Here is a 26,167-nt window from a genome sequence, read left to right as displayed (position 1 = left end):
CTAGTGCGCCGTAGCAAGTTTCACGTAATGCCGCTATACAATGTACACCCACTTTTCACCATTTGTGTTAACATGTAACATAAGTCAGTAAGCCTATTGCCATATTTATACTGGGCACAATTCCAGACTTCATGCTACTACTGAGAAATTTTGCGACAAAAAAAGCCCAGCAATACTTTGCCCGGCCCGGGACTCGAACCAGGGACATCTTATCGAGCTACTATTACTAAAGGACCAAGAAAACAACAATATAGATTTTCACATTACCTTTTATATTTTATTTCACTAAACATTTTTATTTGTATTTTATAATTATTCTGATAACGTCAATAACTCTAGCATCCAACTATAACAAGATTACACTATAATTATGTCAAAATTTACAATCAATTTACAATTCTCAACTATTATTTATTATTATTAATAATGTCACCATCAACCGTACGTGGGATACACAATTATCCCAACAACCATTAATTAAAACAATCATGTATCCCACCGTTCACAAAATCATTTATTTAATTATTTATTACTAAAAATAATACCAAAAAAAACACATGGGAATTACAATTTAATAATGGAAAATAAATAAAAACTTTCAAGTTAAAAACAAAAAAACAGAATCCATATAATCGCCTGCGGGATTCTATTAATCGCTTGCGGGATTCCTTTAATCGCCTGCGGGATTCCCGTAAGCGATTAAGACATTTAAAGAACATTATTAATAATAAAACGAATAGTACTTAACGATACGATTATGCTATTATTTTTAAACAATAATAATTATTAATAATGGAGCTTATTATTTTCGAAAACATTAGGCACTTACGGATTACTTGAAGCGTGAAACTACATTATCATAAAGGGGGGGTTGGCAGTGAAACAACAATTAATAGTGGGGAGAGATAACTTGAATTTTTTTTTTACAATTGATGGGTCGACGTTTGGCCGCTATCTCGCCTGATGGTAAGTGATAATGCGGCCTACGATGGAGCACGTCTGCCCATAAGCAACCTATTCACTCGGGCTTTGAAGATACCCAGGTTATACCCATCAGGAAACACAGGAACAAAGAAATTTGTGACATTCATAAGGAACTAGCTTATTCGTACCGCCTCAAACATATCTTTCTCACCTTTTAAAACCTACAAGCAATTTCAAGGCCAAAAATTTGCCAAATCGGTCCATCCGTTCTCGAGTTTTAGCGAGACTAACGAACAGCAATTGTTTTTTTACATATAAAGAGAGATAACAGGACTCTTTATCACGCGTCTGTGACTCGAAACTAGTAGAGCTTTTCTCTATTAACCCTTTGACCGCTACGGTCGGCTGTACTCGACAAATCAGAACGTGCTCACGACGCTTTCGTCGGCAAATGGCGACAAAAATATAACTACATATTTTACAATACATAACAGATTTCTAGTTGTTTGTATTTAAGATAGAATTTGTAGCGTGGCGTAGGGAGCATTTTTTATTTCTTTATTAGCGTGGCGGTCAAAGGGTGAGTAAACCGCGATTTTATATATGTCTCACTCTCTCTTTTTACTCTTTTCATAGATTCTAAGAGTTTCAAAAGTCACTTACATGAAAAGATATTTATTTACTAAAATATATACACACACAATTGCAAATAAAAATATATATAACAGAGTCATAATGATAATGAAACGAGCGAAACACTTGCATCATAGCGTCAGAATTCAACTTTCTGCCGTACTCAGAGACATTTAATGATTACTTAAACTATTCCTTAGTAACGATTTTGTTCCGACAACAATTGCTAAGGACTGGGTTAAGTAACCATTCAATGCAACCATGACCGTATACACCAACTCTTTTACAATTTTAAGTAACCCCTAAGATACTATAGGTGACACTTAACAACTATTTGGTTTTTATCAACCTAGAGTTGAGCTTTCTCACGCTAAGAGGCTCTTAGTTAGAAGATGGTTGGTAAACGGACATACGCTCGAATACTCAAATGCTACTCAATTTTAAGTTGTACTTAAATATCGTGCTATCTCTGTCATTTTATAAAGAATTGATAGTGACAGAACTACATTTGAGAGCGTCTTAAAATTGAGTAGCGTTTGAGTATTCGGGCAATAGAGTTGAATTTCGTTTGATTTTCGCTCATTTCACATAATTATGTATAATATAACTATTGTAGCAATGAGGTTTCATCACATGCACCTGGCAGGCTAGATGTTGACACACACTGGCAGGCTGCGTTGTGACACGGGAGAAGAATTGAACGTTTTGAATTTGACTAGGTTGTCAATGATGAGAAAATTTTACATTATTTGTCATTACATTTTATTGTCAGAAGAATTTTAGCTTTCGTGTAAGACACAACACATGCTAAATTGGCGCCCAACGTGGGGCCGACCATGCCCCGAACTAGGCTACGGAGGCAGACGACGGCAGACGACGAAGCTACGGAGCAGAGTCCTGTACGGGCCCCCGAACTTGTCACAGCGCCTCGTCTGACCGTGCCGGCATAATGCAGGCGGATACGACTAGGTGCCCAATAGAGACGCTGCGGTCGTTGCGCCGACGAAACGCGGTCGAAACGCCGGCGCCTCATGGCAGTCACCATCGTCACCGTCGCTGAACATCACTACGAGTTCGTCCTGGAACTTCGCCAAGTGTACCGCGGGGTTCACCGGACTTCTCAAGAAGAGTTCGTCCTGGAACTTCGCCAAGTGTACCGCGGGGTTCACCGGACTTCTCAAGAAGAGTTCGTCCTGGAACTTCGCCAAGTGTACCGCGAGGTTCACCGGTAACTCCTCAAGAAGAGTTCGTCCTGGAACTTCGCCAAGTGTACCGCGGGGTTCACCGGACTTCTCAAGAAGAGTTCGTCCTGGAACTTCGCCAAGTGTACCGCGGGGTTCACCGGACTTCTCAAGAAGAGTTCGTCCTGGAACTTCGCCAAGTGTACCGCGGGGTTCACCGGACTTCTCAAGAAGAGTTCGTCCTGGAACTTCGCCAAGTGTACCGCGAGGTTCACCGGTAACTCCTCAAGAAGAGTTCGTCCTGGAACTTCGCCAAGTGTACCGCGGGGTTCACCGGACTTCTCAAGAAGAGTTCGTCCTGGAACTTCACCAAGTGTACCGCGGGGTTCACCGGACTTCTCAAGATGAGTTCGTCCTGGAACTTCGCAAAGTGTACCACGAGGTTCACCGGTACTTCTCAAAAACCGGAGGTACTAGAAGCCTTCATCGACGCGGTCCAGGTATACAAGGAGTGTGCTGTGCGGACGTGAGTGACGATCACGCGCTGCGGGGACTCCCGATGCTGTTAGAGGGCGATGCCACCGTGTGGTGGCGCGGCGCCCGCAACAACGTCGCCACCTGGAAGGACGCCGTGCTCCGACTTCGCTCCATGTTGACTCCGAGACTAAGATTCGGAAGTTGTTGGGCGGGTGCGGAGCCTCGATGGACTTCAACTGTGTCCTCGTGCACTACCCGTACACAGACCCGTTTAGTGACAGCCAAGAATTCGACTTCTCATCACTGTCAGACGCCGAAGCCGGCATACAAGATATCACGTGAAATGTTCAGCTAGGAACAAAAAGACAAACGTGCAGAAGTGTTTGTGTGTAGATTTAGGTCTCTAATTGTAAAATTACCATACGAAGTACCTTTGCCTATGCAAATAGATATAATTTATGGTTTGTTACACCGTCGAGTACGTAAGCGGTTACAGCGTAGTGATATTGGTGACATACATAATTTTGTAGAGAAGGTAAGGGTCATCGAAGACGCGATCTCCGAACTATCATTAAATACCGAAAATTTTTGCGGCAATACGGCAAAATCTAACGTTTCCTGCTCGCAAGTTTTACGCGATCACCATAACAATAAGATCGAGTCTACCACTACCACTAGTTCCGACGTTACTACGGACTCGAAAGTCACTAGTAACTCGAATGAAAATTCGAAACGCGATAAGCACGTTCGTTGCAAGTTTTGTAAGTCTTACGGCCATAGCGTAGCCGAAACCTTTCGTACTCAGAACTGACAGTAGCAGTTAAGCTTTAGGAGCGGCATTACTCCAGGGGGAGGGGACCGACGAGCGACCTATAGAGTACGCCAGTCGCCTCCTCACGTCGGCTGAAAGAAACGTAGGAGGGGTAGACCACGCAAGAACTAACCTGATCGCGGGGACGTTCGCTCAGGTTAGAGGGGAGACTGTAGCAATGAGGTTTCATCACATGCACCTGGCAGGCTAGATGTTGACACACACTGGCAGGCTGCGTTGTGACACGGGAGAAGAATTGAACGTTTTGAATTTGACTAGGTTGTCAATGATGAGAAAATTTTACATTATTTGTCATTACATTTTATTGTCAGAAGAATTTTAGCTTTCGTGTAAGACACAACACATGCTAAACTATTGAATTTTATCCTCTATGTAACTACCAACTACTAAATGTTTTAATTAGCTCCGGTTTTAAATATATTCACGCTATATATATAAAATACGAGGGGATGAGCAGAACAAGAGCTGTGATGAACTGTAGTCTTGAAAATTATCGATTTGTTTTAAACTTTTATGTTTTTTGAGCGAAAAGTTATAAAAAATTGTAAGGACAGTCCACGCTACTGTCAGTTGACTGGACAATCTCTACACTACACGAGTCACTGTTTACATGTTACCATTAGCTCATGACGATACCTAAGTACGTATCGCCTGGACAGACCGATATTTTCAAAACTACAACCACTCACTCAAAAATTGACAAATCGCTTAAAATTTTATGATTAACAATTTATGTCTTATTAAATTAATTATTTCAAAAACATTTCAATTTATGGCTTTTTCATGCTCCAATGTATATTTTCTTTAATTTAATGCGATAGTCTTTAGTTTTTGGGAAAATATCTTATAACTCACTGGGTTTAAAATTCTGTATTAATTTTTATGACATCTGCACTTAAGGAGCAAATCACAAATTGTTGTTTCGGGTCTGGGTGTCATGTGTATGTAAACTTGTATGTTTGTAAACGCACCCACGGCACAGGAGGAAATTCTAACCCAAATACTAAGACCATCGCGGTAAAACCGAAACGAAAACTTAGCTAAATAATTAAAATGATTAACTATTAAAATAATAATTAATAGTAATAGGGTTCCGACTAAAGGTACGCGTCCACAGGCCCGCATCGTACGCTTGGCACGCAACGGATTTTAGTTTGTCTTGTATAGAAACTCATACAACTGCGTCCACTGATCCGCATCGTACGGACCGCATCATCGGCAATGCATACATGCGATGCGTACTGATGACGTCATACGGAATGCGTGCGATGCGGGCCTGTGGACGCTTACCTTAAATGGAAAGGGTAGTAGTAATTTATGTCAAATTCAAAACTTAAAAATATCAGTTAGAAATTATTCGGATTGTTTTTTTTAATGACTTATGTATGAGAGTGCTTTTCCACCAGAGATGTGCTATGTAGCTATGCTACGAAGATGTAATAGCTAAGCTGTGAAACTATGTGACCGTTTCCACTGATACTAAGCTATGTAGCTGTGCGAGGAAGCGCAGCTCGAGTATGCAATGTATCGATAGTAGGAAAGCCATCCATAGCACGCATCTTTCCATATAAAAAACATAGCTTAGCTAAGTCCGTTCCCACCAGTGCTACTAGTGTACCAATGAATATGATTGGTGGAAACCAAACGCATCCACAGCAACGTAGCATAGCACATCTCTGGTGGAAAATCGCCCTGAATCGCATACAAACAATGTATGGGACTTCACACATAGACATTTCCTATGTTTTTAAAACCGTAAAACTTATGACTCCTCCTCAAAAATACCAACCCAAAAACGAATCACTCAAAAATCCCACTTACACATCTTTCTTTATAGTTCAAAATTGCTTGAACTAAACAGATTCGTTATACGAATCTCCGCCTTATAAACAAGGTAATACAATCAAAATTCCTTTCACACACACAAAAAACATTCCGATACACGCAATTAGCAACCTAATCCTTATAGTAAATAGAGTTGATTATCAATCAACAATTAAAAAGTACAATCAGGACAATTTCTAACTGACTAAAAAAAGAAAATTAATTCGGTATTATTTAACATATCTAAGTATATAGGGTGACTGGTAATTAGTGAACGATATTTAAACACGTGATTGTACTCATGATTACAAACAACTTTCCCGAAGAAACTTTTTTGTATACTCATTAGTTTTATTTTTATCACAATAATAAAACAACAAAATTTCATTAGTACACGCGCGTAAAGTTCCAAAATACCTACCTAGTTACTAGTCTTCCGATATCGCGGGCGCCTCGCTGCTAACAGCTGATCATGCGAAAGCACGCATGCGCGAAATGTTTTGATATTGTGATAAAAATAAAACTAATGAGTATACAAAAATAGTTTCTCCGGGAAAGTTGTGTGTAATCACGAGTACAATCACGTGTTTAAATATCGTTCACTAATTACCTGTCACCCTATATAGTTTAAAAACCTATATGGGACATATCGCGTACATATTTTAATAATAATTTTAAAAACAAATAACAGGTAAAGTATATTAATTTGAAATGTAAACTCAAGTTTGACTTTCACTAACAATTTATTAAAACCAACTTCAAAAGAAGGTTGATGTATGAATATTTTTTACGGTATAAGCCGGTAAACGAGCAGACGGATCACCTGATGGTAAGCAATCGCCGCCGTCCATGGACACTTGAAACACCAGAGGCATTACAAGTGCGTTGCCGGCCTTTTAGGGGTTAGGAAATTAAGGGTTGTTGGGGAATCGGGGATTGGGAAGATTAGGTATGTATGTTAGTCTGCGTTTATCTCGCGATTGGATGAACCGATTTTGATGCGGTTTTCAGAATAGTGTTTGTTACACTTATAAGCAGGTTTTAGTATATTAACCGACTTCAAAAAAAGGAGGTGAAAGAGGTCTTTTTTGCAATAAGTTTCTAAACTGACATGGTCACTAACACTATCATTAGAACTTGAGACGGCATATTTACCATGTTTATTTATGTTTAGGGTTTTCCAAGTTATATGTACTTTCTAAGATTATTTAGACACCACTGACAATCGGTGAAGGAAACCTGGGCTTATAATTTCTGATTTAAAAGTTTGAAATCGCCAACCCGCATTGAGCAAGCATGGTGATGAAAGCTCAAACCTTCTCCGTGTGAGAAGAGGCCTTTTGGTCAGCAGTGGCCACTTATAGGCTGTTGATGTGATGTGATGTTTCTCTGCCTACCCCCATTTACGAGAAAAAGCGAAATGTCTCGTAAATATAATAATTTTTAATACATTACATAATGTAATATGAATTCGTTTAAAAAATACTACTAAAATAGTAAAGTATGTTAAAATTACGGTTCATTTCGCATATACAGCTTATATTTATAAGCCCCGGGTTTAGTTCGAAATCGATCGAGCATACTCGAACAGTTTTAAACGGTTTTTATTTAGCTTGCCGTGTTTTTTGGGTCATTTAGTATAACTAACACATTTCGTATAGATTATTTTGAATAAAAACTATAATTTCGAGTTTACATTTCAAAAAATGTCATTTAATAATAGTTCCTAATGCTTTAATAATAAGACTGAAGTTTAGATTGGTGTAATTGCATGACAATTTGATCAAATAATTCCTAAAGAAACGCCCGAATACTGAAATGCTACTCAATTTTAAGTTGTACTTCAATATCGTGCTATCTCTGTCATTTTATAAAGAATTGATAGTGACAGAACTACATTTGAGAGCGTCTTAAAATTGAGTAGCGTTTAATAGATAGAGTGATTCGAAAGGAAGGTTTATATGTATATTACATGCGTAATATATCACCATTGCACCCATGCGAAGCTGGGGTGGGTCGCTAGTATGTATAAACACCATAGAAAGATAAAGTATTAAATCAAATTGTCATACAAATACTTTTTAAAATCATCGATTTCTTAATACCAGGTTTTCCAATAGAAAATTAGTTTTTTTTAACAATCTTTGCCTAGTTCTACCAAGTAATTCAGTACATAGGTAAGAAAATAAAGATAGATTCAGCACAGAGACAGTAACTATTGGTGGTGTGAAGCCGACTGAGTTACAAAAGATATGACTTTCTTTTATATTTGATGGGTCGACGTTTGGCCACCATCTCGCCTGATGGTAAGTGATGATGCGGCCTACGATGGAGCACGTCTGCCCATAAGCAACCTATTCACTCGGGCTTTGAAGACACCCAGGTTATACCCATCAGGAAACACAGACTCCGGCAGAGAATTCCACTCCCTAGCAGTTCGCACAAGGAAGCTTGAAGCGCTTCGTGCGAGTGGCCTAGAAGGTCATGCCTTATCCCCGATGAGGCAGGCAGAGGTGCACATTACGGCACGTAATGCCGCTATACAATGTACACCCACTCTTCACCATTTGTGTTATAAGTCCCATGTAATAGAGGGTAAGCCTATTGCCATATACTGGACACAATGCCAGACTCCATGCTACTACTGAGAAATTTTTACGAAAAAAACCCAGTAATAATATTAGGCTTCGTTACAAAGCATACAATTTAGTATAACAAAAGCTACTGTCTTTGTACTGAATCTATCTTTATTTTTTATCTGCATACCTTATGTCCGAATACTCAAACGCTACTCAATTTTAAGACGCTCTCAAATGTAGTTCTGTCCCTATCAATTCTTTATAAAATGACAGAGATAGCACGATATTTAAGTACAACTTAAAATTGAGTAGCATTTGAGAATTTGGGCGTTAGCTGGCTAAGTTTTCAAAAATCTAGTACTAAAAAATCGACGACCAAAAATCTAAAATAGAAACCTAGATTAAAAGTAAAAATTCCTGTCAAACGTTCCTAGAATAAAAACTAAAAAAAAAAAAGAAAAAAGTATGTTTTTTTTTCAATGTAAGTAAATACCATATTTTTTAATGACGATTTGAAATTTGTATTTTTTTCACGAAAAATTTTTCTTTTTGTAATGCCATTGGTGTGTTATAAATATGGAACAAAAAGGGGATAGGTAGGAGAGATATCTTTATATATATAATTCTTCTGTAAGTGTGTATGTCACTGAACTTCTCTTAAACGACTGGACCGATTTTGATGAATATTTTTGTGTGTGTTCAAGGGGATCTGAGAATGGTTTAGATTCACAATTTTGTCTGCTGGACAATGTATTTTTAATTAATTTTTAATTTTGACAGGACAACGTCTGTCGTACGTTTATAAAACTGTATACATTTTATTGGTTGCGCGACCTGCGCGCACGACTATAATGTATTTTTATTTTATAATAACTATCGTGAGACATACTAAATTAACTAAAAAACACGGTTTACTCACTGGTACATTAATGGAGAAAAGCTCTACTAGTTACTAACTGCGCGACGTCGCCGTTATCTGCGCACGCCGCTCATGATGAAGAGTCCCTCTGTGACTCGAAACTAGTAGAGCTTTTCTCCATTAATGTACGTGAGTAAACCGTGATTTTTAGAAAATTAAAATGAGCTAATTTTTTTATAGTATAGGGCGGCAAGCGAGCAGACGGATCACCTGATGGTAAGCAATCGCCGCCGCCCATGGACACTTGAAACACCAGAGGCGTTACAAGTGCGTTGCCGGCCTTTTGGGGTAGACGAACCGGTCCCTATCTGACTATCACGTTGCAAAAATAAATTTCCATATTTATAACACACCAACGCTAAATTTATTTATTTTATCATTTCATCCTATTTATCATTTACCATATTATATTAAAATAACCTAAGAGATTTTATTTCTTGTTTATTTTTACCTAAAAATCGCTCTTTTCGAAATTATTTTGTATCTTTGTCGAGTTAAAAAAATAATAATAGAGAAATTGTCATGACGATACCTAAGTACGTATCGCCTGGACAGTCCACGCTACCATCAGTTGACTGGACAATCTCTACACTACACGAGTCACTGTTTACATGTTACCATTAGCTCATGTCGACACCTTATCACTTTAACCGACAAAGATACGAAAATAAATCGAATATAACGCCAAAATTACTGAAAAATGAATTATTTGTGAACTATATAATAATTTCTAGGGAAATTTTTTAATCCTAAATTTTAATTTCTACAGGTACCGTATAAGAACGAAATATTTTTAATTATACTGATTACTGAAAAACTGAATCATTATACTACATAATATAAAAAAAAACCGGCCTCATCTAGTTATTATTTAAGAGATTGACATGTAAAAGAGTTACATTGTAACCTATTTGCATAAATAAACATCATTTATAAATCATAAGGACGCTTTCCGCTGTCTGTTACTATGTATGCTTAAATCTTTAAAACTACGCAACGGATTTTGATGCGATTTTCTTCTATAGATAAGAGTGATTTAAGGGGAAGGTTTATATGTATAACATTTCGATTTCAACGCGTGAGCAGCCGTGGGCAAAAGCTAGTCTATACTAGCAAAGAGTTTGTTTGTTTGTCTATTAGAATGCGCTAATCTCCGAAACTACTGGTTGGATTTCGAAGATAATTCGAATTTGAAGATAGTTTTCTTAATATTTTTTTTACACCTATACGTAACAGGGGCCTAAGCCGATACATTATAACGTTTTTCAGGTTTTCAGCAATCAGTTTTTAATTTTTTTTTTCATATACATGTTTTTTTTTTTCAATTATTTTCAATATACAAGACGAATTTTAACTAAAAACTAAATTGGACAGCCTTTGTTATAGGCTTCATAATTTGTTTTTTTTTTACATTTGAGACCCTATATAGATTCTTTGTGACGTGTAACAGAGTCATAAGACACGTCAAACGGATTTTTATTTTTTAATGGCATTCACATCTCTAGTGTGTGTATCAGAGATAATGTAAAGAACATTTTTTTAAAAGAGTAACGATGGAGTTTCTTGCTTGTTCTTCTCCATTCGAAGCAACACTTTGGAACGAGCGTCTAGCTTCACTGACAGACAGACTGACTGACGGACAATTCAATTTGACGTTTCAAAAGTGCCCATTTAGGATTAATTGAAATAAATGCTTTGACTTTGAGTTTGTGAGACGTATTTGGCCAACTACGACGTTTTGTTCAAAGTAACAAATTTGGAAAATGTTCGGTGCAATTCGGGGAAACAGGAGTTTAATCCGTCAAACGGATTGAGCCACAAATTAAAAATTATTTTCACGTATGATTTGACAGATGCTGTCAAAGTGCAATCTGCCACAGGTTAAAAATTATTTTCACGTATGATTTGACAGATGCTGTCAAAGTGCAATCTGCCACAGGTTAAAAATTATTTTGACGTATGACTGACAGATGCTTTCAAAGTCAAAGTAATCTAATTTTATTTTGTGTTGTGTTGAAAGTAATGTAATTTTAATCCTATTTGAAGATATTTGTTTTAGTAAGGCCCTGTTTCCCAATATCTGGATAGCCGCTATGTATCAGATAGATTAGAATTGAGAAGATAATTTGTATGCACTATCTGTCAAATAAGTGAGTAGTGAAACAGGGGCTTACCGCCGTACTCAGAGTCATTTAATGGTTACTTAACCCAGTCCTTAGCAACTGTTTTCGATACAAAGTCGTTACTAAGGAATAGTTTAAGTAATCATTAAATGTCTCTGAGTACGGCAGTTTATGGAAGAATATTTCATTTCAGATCATTTCAAGTTGCCTTTCATTTATGACTGCTATGCAGAGTCTCAAATATTAAAGAAAAATTCTTTAAAATCTAAAATGTCTACTAAATATGTTTTTTAAAAACTAATTATTCACATAATGTGGTTACCATACATTATTTTTTACACTATACCATTTAAATTTTAATTAATTTTTTTTTTGTGTTAATATTTAAATTTTTTTTTATATAACCATTTTATATCATTTCCAAAAAAAAAAGAAAAAAAAATGCAAATTTACTTCAAAAAATGGAAATATCACAACTATTTTTCAAACTTCAAACTATACAATAGGCTGTACAAGGCTGTATGCAAAATACCATTGCCTCAAACAGTGTTGCCAGATAGAAATTTGTACACAGGCAATAAATTTTTTAACCGAAAAAGGTTGTTTTTTTTTTCAGTATAAAAAAAAACTCACCTTTTTTTATGTAATTTTTACTTAGTCGAATTTTTTCTTTGAACATTAACTTTTTCCGTTTTGGGTTTCTCCTTTTTCTCGACTTTCTCGGTTGCTTTTGGTTTCTCTACCTTGGGTAGTGGTTTCTCTGCGGGCGTGGTTGCTGCGGTTGCGGTTGCGGTTGTCGGTGGTTTCTTGGGTTTGTTCGCTTTCGCGGCGGCCGCGTAGTTTATTGGTTTGAAGCCAGATGTCGCTTGCGCTTCTTCTAAGGGTGCTGGTTGGGGTTGCTATGGAAAAAAAGGATTAAATAAGAATTTTAAACACTGCGAATAGAGTTACATGAATAAGAAAATAAAAAATACGTGTTTAATATTTTACTATTCATGATTTACATAGAGACAGACATTAAAATAAAAATTAGTCATCTACAAGCCTGACCTGGGAATCGAACCCGAGACCCCTTCTCCGGCAGTCTCAACCAACGGGGCAGTTTTTTTTTCGCAGACCATAATATTTCGTCTTCTCCGAACCACCGGTTGGGAACTAACTTGTAGCTTTGAATGGTCACTAATCTATAATAAAAAAATAAAGCGGGTTTTCCTTCCTGACGCTATAATTCCAGAACGCACGAACCGATTTCCACGGTTTTGCATTCGTTGGAAAGGTTTCAGGCTCCGTGAGGTTTATGGCAAAAAAAAGAAATCCAGGAAAATATCAAGATAAAAACAGGAAAACAGGGAAAATCAATGGTGGCGAAACGGAGTTCGCCGGGTTTGTTAATTAAGTCTTTGACTGCCAATAGAAAACTGTTGAAGGCAAAGCCTCCGCTAACGTCGGTCACCGGTGACCGCCACGGCGTATAAAGTGTTAATTATAATTGGGTAGTTTCCTAGGTCAAAAATAAATTATTTTGATATTTCAATATAATAAAATATCCCAAAATAATCGTATTTTCATTCATTCATTTGACGATATACTTATTTATTTAATTTTTCTTGCTATTTTTTGCGTAACAAGTATGCTATTTAACGCAAAAAAATTATGACCTCATAATTTGCAATATCATACAAAATTCATAGAAAAGTAACGTTTTTAACATTTCGATAAAAGTATTGAATTTGACTAGTAGGATAATCTATACTAATATTATAAAGCTGAAGAGTTTGTTTGTTTGTTTGTTTGTTTGAACGCGCTAATCTCCGGAACTACTGGTCCGAATTGAATAATTCTTTTTGTGTTGGATAGCGCATTTATCGAGGAAGGTTATAGGCTATAAAACATCACGCTATGGCCAATAGGAGCCGAGCAGAGCGGGTGAAACCGCGCGGAAGTAGCTAGTTATTAATATAATTTTAGGGAACAGCGAGTAAAGTTCCCTAAGAAAAGCAGTATCCTCCGACCAGGCGAGGTGATCATGCCTGGCGGGCTTTCTGCCCAACTGTTGTTCGTTGGGATTTTCTATCCGTCTTAATTCGCATGTAAACTTCATATGTGCGATGCAGGATATTTGTGACGTCATCCGTTGATTTGCTAGTCGATAGTCTATGTGCGACTTCTGTCATCTGTCACTTGTCACTAGTCAGAGTGTCGCCACATAATAATGTAGTTACCTTAACATCACTGCTGTCTTCACTCTTCTCGTCCACTTTGATCTCGCTCTTGACGCTCTTCACCTCCTTCTTCTTGGGCGCGACCTTCGTCTCCGACTTGGCCGCCTGTGGTTTACTTTGCACCTGCAAATACACAGAATACATAAATATAAGGAGCTTAAAAATTAAAGTATCTGCCACGGCTTTAATGGGAGGTAGTGTTGTGTTTGAAGATTACGATAGTGAGTAGAAATTATTGATTTTTTTGGAACATCACGCCTTTTTTCCCGAAGGGGAAATTTTCAAAAAACAGAATAAGCCCAGTTTTACTTTGCCCAACCCAGGAATCGAGGCCCCTTGAGCAGTCACACTTGCGACCACTCGACCAACGGAGCAGTCATATGTAAATTATAAATTATTGATTATGAGTATTTCTTTCATACAATAAGTCTATACAATGTGATAGGGGTCAGACTTCTAACCCGTTAAGGCTGAGTACTACATCTAATTTTATCGACAAAAGTCGGGGGTCGAATCCCCTCCCGGAAAAGTTATGGCTATTTTAATTTTTTTTTACTTTTTTTGATATCAAAGGTTGTATGCGTCGTAGAAACAAAAAAAAACGACAAACGGTAGCTAATAACCTTGGCTAACTAATTCATTACTTTTTTCATATGTTTGATAATGTTTTGGTGAGAAAAAAAATCATTTGTGAATTATTTTTACCGAAAAACTCACTATTTTTCAATATTTTCAATTAGGGGTTCAACCCCCATATTATTTTTTTTGTCGATAAAATTAGATGTAGTACTCAGCCTTAACGGGTTAGAAGTCCCAACCCTATCACATTGTATATGAGTTTGTTATGAAAGAGCCATCTCTTTCAATATCTCTGTCGCTCACTGGCCGACACTTACATAATACTAGCTTCTGCCAGCAGCTTCGCTACTCGGCAAGCCCAGTATATGGCAATAGGCTCACCCCCTATTACATGGGACTTATAACACAAATGGTGAAAAGTGGGTGTACATTGTATAGCGGCATTACGTGCCGTAATGTGCACCTCTGCCTACCCCTTCGGGAATAAAAGCCGTGACGTTGTATAAAGGCAAAAAATTGCATAAAAAATGTTGGCAAAATAACGGTTTTGAACTTAATAACTTTGTAATAAAGTTTAAAATCTATTGGATGAGTGAATTGTACATTGTATAGCGGCATTACGTGCCGTAATGTGCACCTCTGTCTACCCCTTCGGGGATAAGAACCGTGAATACCAACCTTACTCTTGACTTCCGGTTTGACCGTCTTCTTTAAATCTACTTTGGATTTAGAATCCTTCTTGTCTTTGGGTCGCTTTTCTTGCGTCTTGTCTATGGATTCTGTTGCGCTGACTTCTGGCGTTTCCTTCTGTGGCTGTTGTGATTCTGTGGGGGGGGAGAAGAATAAGAAGGGTGCTTTTTCCACCAGAAAAATGGTATGTTGCTAAGCTATGAAGATGTAAAACTATGTGACCGTTTCCACTGATAATAAGCTATGTAGCTGTGCGAGGAAGATACGCAGCTCAAGTATGCGATGTATCGATAGTAGGGAAGCCATCTATAGTACGCGTCCAGAGCACGCATCCACAACACAGATCTTTCCATATAAAAACTGCACGGTTGGTGCGGTGGCTGGGCAACTGGCTGCCGCACAACGGGTAGCGGGTTCGATTCCCGCACGGAGCAATTCTATGTGTGATCCACAAATTGTTGTTTCGGGTCTGGGTGTCATGTGTATGTGAACTTGTATGTTTGTAAACGCACACACGACACAGAAGAAAATCCTAGTGTGGGGCAACGTTTAAAAAAAAAAAAAAAAAACAGTTTAGCTGAGTCCATTTTCAACAGTGCTAAGCTATCTGTACCAATGAATATGATTGATTGGTTTATTCACACCAACCAATCAGATCTCTCATTTCAATTTCTTTAAACATTAAATTCTTAATTATTATGTTATTGGCTTTAGCAGCGCGACAATCGCCGCGTCGTGTGTCGCGGAATACTGCTCATGAATATGAGCCTCTAGCATGGCTTGAAACTAGTCGAGTTCCTCGACAAACAGTTACGTGAGTAAGCCGATAACATAATAATTAATTTAGTATGTCTCACGAAAGTTACAATAAAATCATTAAATCTATTATATAAAAATAAGTCTGATATTCCGTCCTGACGCTATAACTCCAGAACGTACCAACCGAATTCCACGATTTTGCATTCGTTGGAAAGGTCTCGAGCTCCGTGAGGTTTATAGCAGTTTAAATCAAATCTAAATTTAATAGAATAGCAGGAAAACAGGGAAAATCATTGGTGGCGAAGCGGAGTTCGCCAGGTTTGCTAGTTCTAACTAAGCCCTCAGCTTACCTTCTGTGTTATCATGTGTTACATCGTCTGTAGTGTCGGTGGGGGTGGCGCGGGGGACGCCTCTGTGGCAGTGGGGGGCTCCGACTGTACGGGGGCGCCGGGGGACGCTTCTTGTGTGGGGGCTTGTTTTTCTTCTGAAATAGGGGAGAGAAGAGTTAGTTATATTACGATTTAACGCCTCACGTCGAAGGAAGATTCGACATACGGCAAGCAATCCATGCTTGCTAATTATTTTAGGAGACTCGTATACTGTCGTGTACTCGATAATTTTATGACTTGTCATTCCGCTACAAACCGCTAACCGGCTTATTGTACTATCGTGATTAAAAACAATTATTTAAGTAATCTTAGACTTTATTTATACACAAAATATACCATGATAATTAATTTAGTATGTCACACGAAAGTTATAATAAGTATGCTATTTGACGCAAAAATATGATGACGACATAAGTTAGTACTTTAAACAAAATTGAAAGAAAAGTATGTATATTTGTACATTTAATTTTAATAAATGTGCGGAATTTGAATAGTCAACATCCGTTTTGATGTGAATTTTTATTTTTTGTTTTTAATTTTTTTACGTTACATTTGGATTTTCTCCTGTGTCGTGGGTGCGTTTACAAACATACAATTTCACATGCACGAAATATCGAGCCTGGATATGAAGTTATATGAAATTATGTGTATGTATATCCACCAACGACACTCTAAATTATATTTAAAACAATTTTATTTAATAGAATTATATAATATGTACCTGTGGCGGTGGGCAGCGGTCTCGTGGGCACGAACTCGGCGGCGAGGGGGTTCAGCGTCGACCGCGACACCGTCTCCTCCAGCGACAGGGACGGCGCGCCGTTACTCGTGCTGCAAACATAATATTAATACTTTAATATACACAAATAATAAACAAATAATATATACCATCCCTCATGACGAGAACCTCGTGAAAGCTGAAAAAGATAAACAAATAAAATATCTTGACTTGGCTCACGAGGTTGTCGACATGTGGAATGTGGATTCGGCTATCATTGTGCCGATAGTCGTGTCGGCCAACGGTTTAATACCCAACAGCATTGACAACCATCTTAGGAGGCTGGCGTTAGGCGTATGGATCAAGGGCCTGATGCAGAAGGCAGTTCTCCTTGAAACAGCACGGTTTCTGTCTATGGAGCCCTAACCACCGGTAGTTTGGACCATGCTCCCGCTATTGGTCGGCTCCTATTTTTATATTTTTAAATGTTATTTTGTTTTTTATTTTTATAAGTAATGTTTAAAAATATAATTTTAGTTAATAATAATAAATTCATTTATTTCAGGTTCCAAGACCCATAAAAGTTTCACAAAATTCTTGCATGCTTTATAAAATACGTACGGTAATAAAAATACAATGTTGACAAATTATGTCAAAAGAAAAATAAAATAATCGAGATATATGTCAACAAAATGATAAATCTATACTAATATTATAATGCTTTTTTTTGGGACAAGCCCGCCACAACCTCCTATACCGCTGCAACTCCTGTGCACCAGGATCTACAGTAGATACAACCATGAAAACACCGGAACACTGAAGACCAAATCAAATCAAATCACTTTAATGCATCCATAGTGTACAATTTGGTCGACAGTTTTATAGTAATATGTTCCAACTATGGGCCCTATTGGGCACCGCAAAAGTACTTAATCTACTTACATATTAATTGGTAACATTGTTTAAATAGTATCAAAATTGTAATTACAACATTTATAGGCAAATTTCCATAAAAAAGTATATTAAAATTTATAACATTGGTATCATCAATTAAGACTATCAAATTCAAATCTTAGGCATTAATCATTAATAAAGCAATAATTTAATAATACTATTTTAGCAGTTTTTACTTACACAATATGGCACAAATTGAAAAAAAAAAAAAACAAAATTGAATCGATACAATAGCTACTTACGTACACAACAAAACAGAAAATGCAATATATGTACTTATAATGAAATAACTAAATAACACTGTTATACTAAGAAAAAATTATCATTCATATATTCGTTTAGGGAGTAGTCCGGCGCGTCATAGGGACATGAATGACTGTCTTGGATCCCGAACGAAACAAATCAGAAGGTGTTATTAGAGGAGAAGAAAAGAAAACGATAGTTTCCACTTCCCTCGATGAATTTAATGCAGGAGACAGGATGACTTAAGCCTTAAACCAGGTTATTGAAGAAAAGCCTAGCTTAGTCTAGTATAGCTTATTCGACAATAACCTGGTCGGAGAAACCTTCCGCATCCCCTATAATAGGGTTCCATCACAAGGATCGGCATACCATGTTCCCACTGGGACCAGGGTTTCTAGATTTCAAAGCCATATTGAGCCACCTTCTAGCCTAATATTATAATGCTGAAGAGTTTGTTTGATTGAACGCACTAATAATGGTAATAAATAAAGAAAACTGCCTCGTTGGCCGAATGGTCTCGGGTTCTATACCCAGATCGGGCAAAGTATTACTGGGCTTTTTTCGGCTTTTCAAAACTATCTCAGTAGCAGCACGGAGCCTGGATTTGTGTCCAGTATATGGCAATAGGCTCACCCCTATTAAATGGGACTTATAACATAAATGGTGAAAAGTAGGTGTACATTATACAGTGACATTATGTGCTGTAATGTGCACCTCTGCCTACCCCTTCGGGGATAAAAGGCGTGACGTTGAGTGTGTAATACTTTAATATACACAAAATCACTACATAGTATAAAACAAAGTCGCTTTCTCTGTCCCTATGTCCCTTTGTACGCTTAAATCTTTAAAACTCCGGAACGGATTTTGTTGCGGTCTTTTTAATAGACAGACGCTCAAAAGCTACTCAATTTTAAGTTGTACTTAAATATCGTGCTACATTTGTCATTTTATAAAGAATTGGTAGGAACTAGTTTTGAGAGCTTTTGAGTATTCGGACATAAGTGATTCAAGAGGAAGGTTTATATGTATAATACATGCATAATATATCACCATTGCACCCATGCGGCGCTGGGGCGGGTCGCTAGTAGGAAATAAACTATAAAGGCGGACTTAACGTCATGCAGTATTTTACCAACTTTACATTTTTTTATGGTATAAGCCGGTAGACGAACAGTCGGATCACTTGACTTGATGGGGCGATGGCCCAGGGCGACAAATTCTGGGGGGCGCCAAGGTCTGAAGTTGGAGTCTCTTGTCTTCCCTGGTGCAAACCCTCAGAACTGTACTCTACGCTCTGTGCGTATGCATATTTTTTATTGAAATATTTTTAGATGGATTTATGAGGGTTTGTGTTCGAGGAGCGACTCTAACGATATCGTTGACACGGTACTTACGCTTATGATTGGTGCAATACTGCACAATATTTTCGCCCGGGGTATCAGTGGCCCTCACACGACACAAGATCCTTTAAAATGCTAAGGGCTATGAAAATGACCTAGACTGTATATAGACTCACGTAGGGTAGTGCGGGTGGTTGTGTCCGTTGGCGGTGGGTCGGTTGTGCCTCTCCCTCTGTTCGTCCTCCAACATGGCCTCTATGCACTGTTCCATCAGCGCCTCCTCCTCGAGCTGCTGCATCACCTGCGGGGAACCATTCATATTAATATATTATATTATATTATGGCTGGAAACTGAGCGGTGAGTCTTGAAACCAATCTCAACATCAATACAATTTCAATCCAATAACATCTCAAAAATTATTCAATGTCAAAAATATATAACCATAATCGTAGCTGTTAACTCTCACTCTCACGTATCTATCTCACTCTTTCACTCTCTATCTCTCTCACTCTCTCACTCATTCTCTCACCCACTCTATCACACTCTTTATCTCACTCTCCACTCTCCCATTCTCTATCTCTATATCACTCTCACTCTCTCACTCACTCTCTCACTCACTCTCTATCAGACTCTCTATCTCACTTTCTAACTCACTCTCTATCTCACTTTCTCACACACTCTCTCACTCTCTCGACTTTCCCACTCCCTATTTCACTCTCTCCACTTTCCCACTCCCTATTTCAATCTCTCACTCTGTCTCACTCTCTATCTCACTCTCAATTACCTGTTTATCGAACTCCTCTTCGTTTTCCATCCACATGTAGTCTGCGAAGTCGTCCGGCTGCGGCTGGGCCGGCACGGGCGGGTACGCGGCGGGGGGGTAGTATGCGCCCGCCATCACGTAGCCTGGGAGAAAATAGAGAAAAAAATATAAAAAAAGATAGCTAAAATAAAGATATGTTTATTTTTTCAATGGGACAAGCCCGGTACAACCTCCCATTTATTTTTTATTTATTTATTATTATAAGGCACGTCAGCAGAATAAACACCAACATTAAAGAAAGACAAGATGAAGACACAAGATCATGTGCTTATGCCAATTATAGACATGCACCACATTTGCAATATTAACACAGTTAGATGTCATAAACAATAGTATAAATACAATGCAATTAACAATATTTTGTCCCATACCGCTGCAACTCCTGTACACCAGGGGGCCTACTCCGGTTCTCGAATCCGAAGTTTCGTTTAATCTTCGGCCGTAGGTTTTATTGATTTACTAATAGAATTACTTGAAATAACGTTTTATTTTTAATTTCATATCAAAACCTATTTATTTATCTTCATTTCATTCGTTCATTTTAGTTCACGAAAGTTCGCAATAAATAGAATTGTAGTATGCAATATGCGAAGTTTTTTCTTTCGTTCGTTCGTTGAAATAGATAGGTCCGTAGTATCTACAGTAGATACAACCATGCAAACACCGGAACACTGAAGTCCAACGTCCCAGGGACATGAATGACTGTCTTGGATCCCGCAACGAAATAAATCAGCAGATATTTTTTTACCGTTGAAAAGTCTGCGTTTGGCCACCACCCCGCTTACTGCCAGGACGGCGAAGCGAAGATGTGGCCGAGGATGGAGCACACAGACTTAGAAAGTACCTATTCACTCTGACCTTGAAAAGACCCGGGTTGTATTTCTCAGGAAAGATAGAAGCCGGCAGATTGTTCCATTCCCTGATTGCCTTCCTATTATTAGAGGAAGAAGAAAAAAATATTGTATAACTCACCAGGCATATGTGCTCTTGGTATGTGTACGGGGTAGACGGGGGGGCGATGGATGCCGGCGTCCCCGCTGCCGACCACGCCGCCGCCCACTCCGCTGTCTATGATCACGCCGTTTGGCTGCAAGAGGGGTGCGGGGGGTAGGTATAATTGATATATGTAAACAAATTAAGTGTTATTAGTTTGCAATGGTTTATATATCGGCGAAAGAATAGGGCAGATGACTGATTTTGATTTTAATGTCCGTCTTGTAGATTATTTTAAAATACAAGACACGTATTTTTATTTTCTTACGGAAACAAATACTTTCGAAGATAATTATATCGATTTGAAATATCGCGTAACGTCACTTACTTAGAAGTGACGTTACACATTTTATAGGTAGAAATGACGTATTTGTTACCACTCCTAAACTTTTTTGATTCGTTTTATCTTTTATTCGATCGAAGTATCGTTTTCTTATTTGACAAAAATAAAAAATACGTGTCTAATATTTTTGCATTACCTAACTGACGGACTAAATAGATTTTTAATTGTCGTACCCCGTCATCATCCCTATTATTTTCGAATGGTTTATTAAAGTCAAATTGAATTATCCGTCAGTTTATCTATCAGTGAAGCTAGTTCTCCTTCCAAAGTGTAGCTTCGAATGGAGAAGAACGAGAAAGATACTCCATCGTTACTCTTTTAAAAAATATATATCTTTTATCTATTGTATATATATGTGAAAACAATACAACTTATATAAACAAAAAATAATTACCTGCCAGTGACCATTCTCCTCGTTGCCATAATAAGCCCCAACGTTAGCCGAAGTCTCCGGTATTTTCATATTTATATATATAGGTACTATGTAACACTTAACTTAGTTTACTAATTAAAAAAACAAAAACTTAAAGCGTTAAGTTAAAGACTAATGGGGATCAACTTATAGTGTATGGGTATATGTTCCTTGTAAACAATTAGAGTTAATCAGTCCGTCTGTTGAAGCGGTAACTATCTTCATTTCTGGTGATCTCGGCAACTGGAATAGAAAGGAAATAATTGTACATTAATTTGGGTGTTTTGTTAATTTTTTTTAATAGGCTCACACCCTATTACAAATATGCTCACCCCCTTTTACATGGGACGTTTAACACAAATGCCGTAGTGCCGTAATGTGCCTACCCCTTCGGAGATAAAAGGTGTGAAGTTGTTGAAGTAAATTTTTGTATAATAACTATCGTGAGATATAAAATTTCATTAACACGTGCGCGTAAGTTACAAAATGCCTATTAGTCTACCTATAACGCGGGCGCGGGCGCTTGGCTGCTAACCAACTGATCATGCGAAAGCAAAGGCGAGCGAAATTTTGATGTTTTTTTGGGAAAGGCCCGCGTTAAGAAAGTATTATTATTAATGGAATTTATCAAAATCTTTTAAAATTTACTTAAATAGAGACGAGTGGTTGGAGGGTAGGGCACCTTTGCCCTGCAGTGGGACGATCATGGCTAAAATCTAAATCTAAATAGATAATAGGCGATCAGAATTCCTTATTAGACTATTTTGAGGGAATATGTAAAATTAAAAAAAAACTATTTAGACTATTGTATATTCATATATTGGCAAATATTGTTATAAATTGTTTATGTAACCACGGGTAACGATCCCGCTACACATTGAGCGGCAACCACCAACCGTGCAGTCAAAAACCCATTGATAACGTGTTGTTACGTGAATGCATTTTTATATCAAGATCAGTCCTATATGACAAGAGTAAGCCCAGGGATCAGGATGAGTGTAATCATTCAATTAAACTAGTAGAAATAACAAAATCTTTATTGCAACAATGTAATACTGGACAGTGGCAATAAGAGATGATGTTTTAATGGCCACCAGATGTCACTACCATAGAGTGATTTCGTATCACTCTTATCTTATTTTCTGTCTGTTTCTTTGGATTTTGTCCATCAATTACACTGAAACTACTGAACAAGGGCCTACTCTAATTCAACGAAAAACGAAGTTTCGTCCGAAACTTCGCAGATTGCATACTACAATTCCATTTATTGCGAACTTTTGTGAACAAAAATGAACGAATAAAATGAAGATAAATAAATAGGTTTTGATATGAAATTAAAAATAAAACGTTATTTCAAGTAATTCTATAAGTAAATCAATAAAACCTATGGTCGAGAATTAAACGAAACTTCGGATTCGAGAACCGGAGTAGGCCCCCAGGTTTTGATGAAATTTGGTATTAAAATAAATAAGGAACTTATTCAATTAATTGAAGCTCTATTTCTGTCTTCCCACCACTTTGCATTAATTACTGAAAAACAATTCAAACTTTACGTTCTTCTGACTTGATACTAAAAAGCAGCATTTTGTATACATACTTCATTTTTATCGAACAATAAGTAAAAGACAGTATATGTAATACTGTTTTTATTTTACATTTGATGGGTCTATGTTTGGCCGCTATCTCGCCAGATGGTAAGTGTTGATACGGCCTATGATGGAGCACGTCTGCCCATAAGCAACCTATTCACGCGGGCTTTGAAGACACCCAGTTGCAAGCGCATCATCATTGATGAGCTTCTTGGCATGTCTTTCAATGTTTTCTAGTGCATCTAGCTAGTATTTAGCCGAACCGTCCCAAAGGTACGGTATAAACAGTATGGTTGGCAACACTAACTGTAGCTATCAAAAATTTACATCTAATTTAAATAAATTAAATTAAAAAAAATAGTAAATCCTACTACTGAGCAAATGTCCTAATCAGATAGACAAGGAATATAATGAACCATGCTTATTGAGTTGAATTGGTAATTTCATTCTCAATTCCTTATAATTAATTGCTGATAAGACGGCAGGGCAGGACGGCTGCCGCTCAATATGTTGCAAGTTTTTCACACACGGAGCAACTCTTGGTGTGATCCACAAATTGTTGTTCCGAATCTGAGTGTCATGTGTATGTAAACTTGTATGTTTGTAAACGCACCCACAATACAGGAGGAAATCCTAGTGTATGGCAACATTTTTCTTTTTTAAAGGATAGAAAGAATTTTGAGTTAGTGAAACAAAACTATGTTTGTGGCATAACAATAAAATAATTAAGTTTAAATATGTTTGTCCCATTAAATAACTTTAATTAGAAGACAAACACCATAAATATAACCTAAACAAATAGAGAGCCTAATTATGTACCCTATTTAAAGAAAAGTTTAAACAAATTCATAATAATTTTGTTTAATATCCAGTAGCATTAGACTAACCAAGTAATGTTGATAAATAGTAGACGGTTTATCTTAGGATTACTATATTATTATAGCAACCTACATTGATATCAACAATATTATATGATAATGGAGGTCAATGATACAGAAGTGGGAAAGCCCTTAACATTAAATTAGCAAAACTTATGATTAGATAAAATATAAATAAAACAAAACAACAATTTTATTAGATTAATTCCAGATTTCCCGCCGAAAAAGTGAAAAACGCAATTCTAAATTTGAATATTAGATAGGTACCATAAAGTAAGAGTTGAGTGAAAGAGGTTTTATTTTATATGAATGCAAAAAATGAATGAATAAAAGTTTTACAGTAATTTAGTTTTCGAGGCTAAATTTAATTTAATTCATTTCTTCTCTCATTATCATTCAGAATCATGCTCCAGTGATAATGTGTGTTGAGGAAAAAGGGTCATGAACTGGCTGAATAATAATACACCATATCCAGCATGCAGTACAATTAAAAAGTTATAAAAACAATATGTCGTATCTATGCTAGATGTTTTGCTGCAAAGATTTCGTACTTGCAAACGTAAGTTGGCGATAATATTATGAAATTTAATGTCAACAAATGAAAGGTGTCCTGATTATTTAAAATATTCAACTTTCTACTTTAAAGCGGAACTTTCCACGTACGCTATTTACATCACACAACACGATAATTCCGCGCAGATGTAAATAAGAAAATTAAAAGTGAACAATAGTGCATATGAGGGGCCAAAAATAGATCAACCTACAAACCAAAATAATTAATTGACCGACTTTCGTTATAATCGATTTTATGTAGGAATTCCGTAACACCATTATCGTGAACAAATATGATTACAAATCTAACTTTGATACCGTGTAAATGCATTTCAAATCGGAAAATATTGGATTGCACGTGTGCGTGGTCTTGCTACGTAATCTAAATCAAAGATACTCACTCATTTGACGCACTTATTGTGCCTACAGCGTTTTATATAAGTTTACAGTCCTCAAAATTAGTTTGCTACGAAACAGATGCACAAATAACTTTAAAATAAGCACTATAACCTCCAATATCACAATTTCACACACAAGATCATCAGCCAGTATTCGTGGCGCAAATGGCGACCGCTCTGAAGTATGCGCGCTCCAACGTGGACGATTCACGGCTGACTTCGTTGTAAAATACCGACCGGCGTTTTTTTTACAAATTCGCGTGCGATATTTTCTGTAAAATAAGTGTAAATAATGATAATATTACCTTTCTACTAGACAATCATACTCTTGTAAATTTAGCTGAGCCAAAAGAGTTGTCAAAATGACGAGTCAGTTCGTCGTTCAAATTATTTTATGGCTTTCTCTTTCTAGCCAGTATATTTTTGTGGATGTAGATTTTATGGCATTAGTTGTTATTGTAAGGTGAAAGTATTTTTTCTCGTTAAACCAAAGTAAATAAATGTGAATAATAAAGTCCTTAAGATCAAGAACTTAATTAATTTAAGATGATTTTTATTTAAATCCCTCCAGTTGTAACCGATTTATTTATTTTGAACGCTGCTGTTAAAAATGATAAATACGATCCATTACAACCAGAATATCAGACATCTTTCGGAAATAAATTAACTATTATATGAGCCAGCATCACCTCATATTAGTTTAAAACACTTATGAACTATAAATTAATAAATAACAATAAAGTATTTCAAATTAATAACTTTCATACTACAAAATAAACTTAATAAAAAATT

At 37.1% G+C, this 26,167-nt stretch overlaps 1 protein-coding gene across 1 annotated transcript; it reads right to left on the bottom strand.

Moving 5' to 3' along the window:
* Nucleotides 1–251: 251 nt before the first annotated feature.
* LOC126911793 (uncharacterized) lies at nucleotides 252–25,596 on the bottom strand. Its single transcript, XM_050700648.1, has 12 exons — nucleotides 25,379–25,596; nucleotides 21,941–22,201; nucleotides 21,183–21,297; nucleotides 20,172–20,293; nucleotides 19,563–19,687; nucleotides 16,853–16,962; nucleotides 16,717–16,750; nucleotides 16,093–16,226; nucleotides 14,972–15,117; nucleotides 13,715–13,837; nucleotides 9,902–12,391; nucleotides 252–4,683 (listed from the first exon to the last, which is right to left on the bottom strand). The coding sequence occupies exons 2-11, from the start codon at nucleotides 22,007–22,009 to the stop codon at nucleotides 12,143–12,145; spliced, it is 1,227 nt and encodes a 408-aa protein (XP_050556605.1). The 5' UTR covers nucleotides 22,010–22,201; nucleotides 25,379–25,596; the 3' UTR covers nucleotides 252–4,683; nucleotides 9,902–12,142.
* Nucleotides 25,597–26,167: the final 571 nt, after the last annotated feature.

The sequence above is a fragment of the Spodoptera frugiperda genome, chromosome 19 (genome assembly GCF_023101765.2).
Source record: "Spodoptera frugiperda isolate SF20-4 chromosome 19, AGI-APGP_CSIRO_Sfru_2.0, whole genome shotgun sequence".
NCBI lineage: Eukaryota > Metazoa > Arthropoda > Insecta > Lepidoptera > Noctuidae > Spodoptera > Spodoptera frugiperda.
Note: the sequence above shows the minus strand (reverse complement) of the source record. Positions and strands in the feature narration are given on the sequence as shown.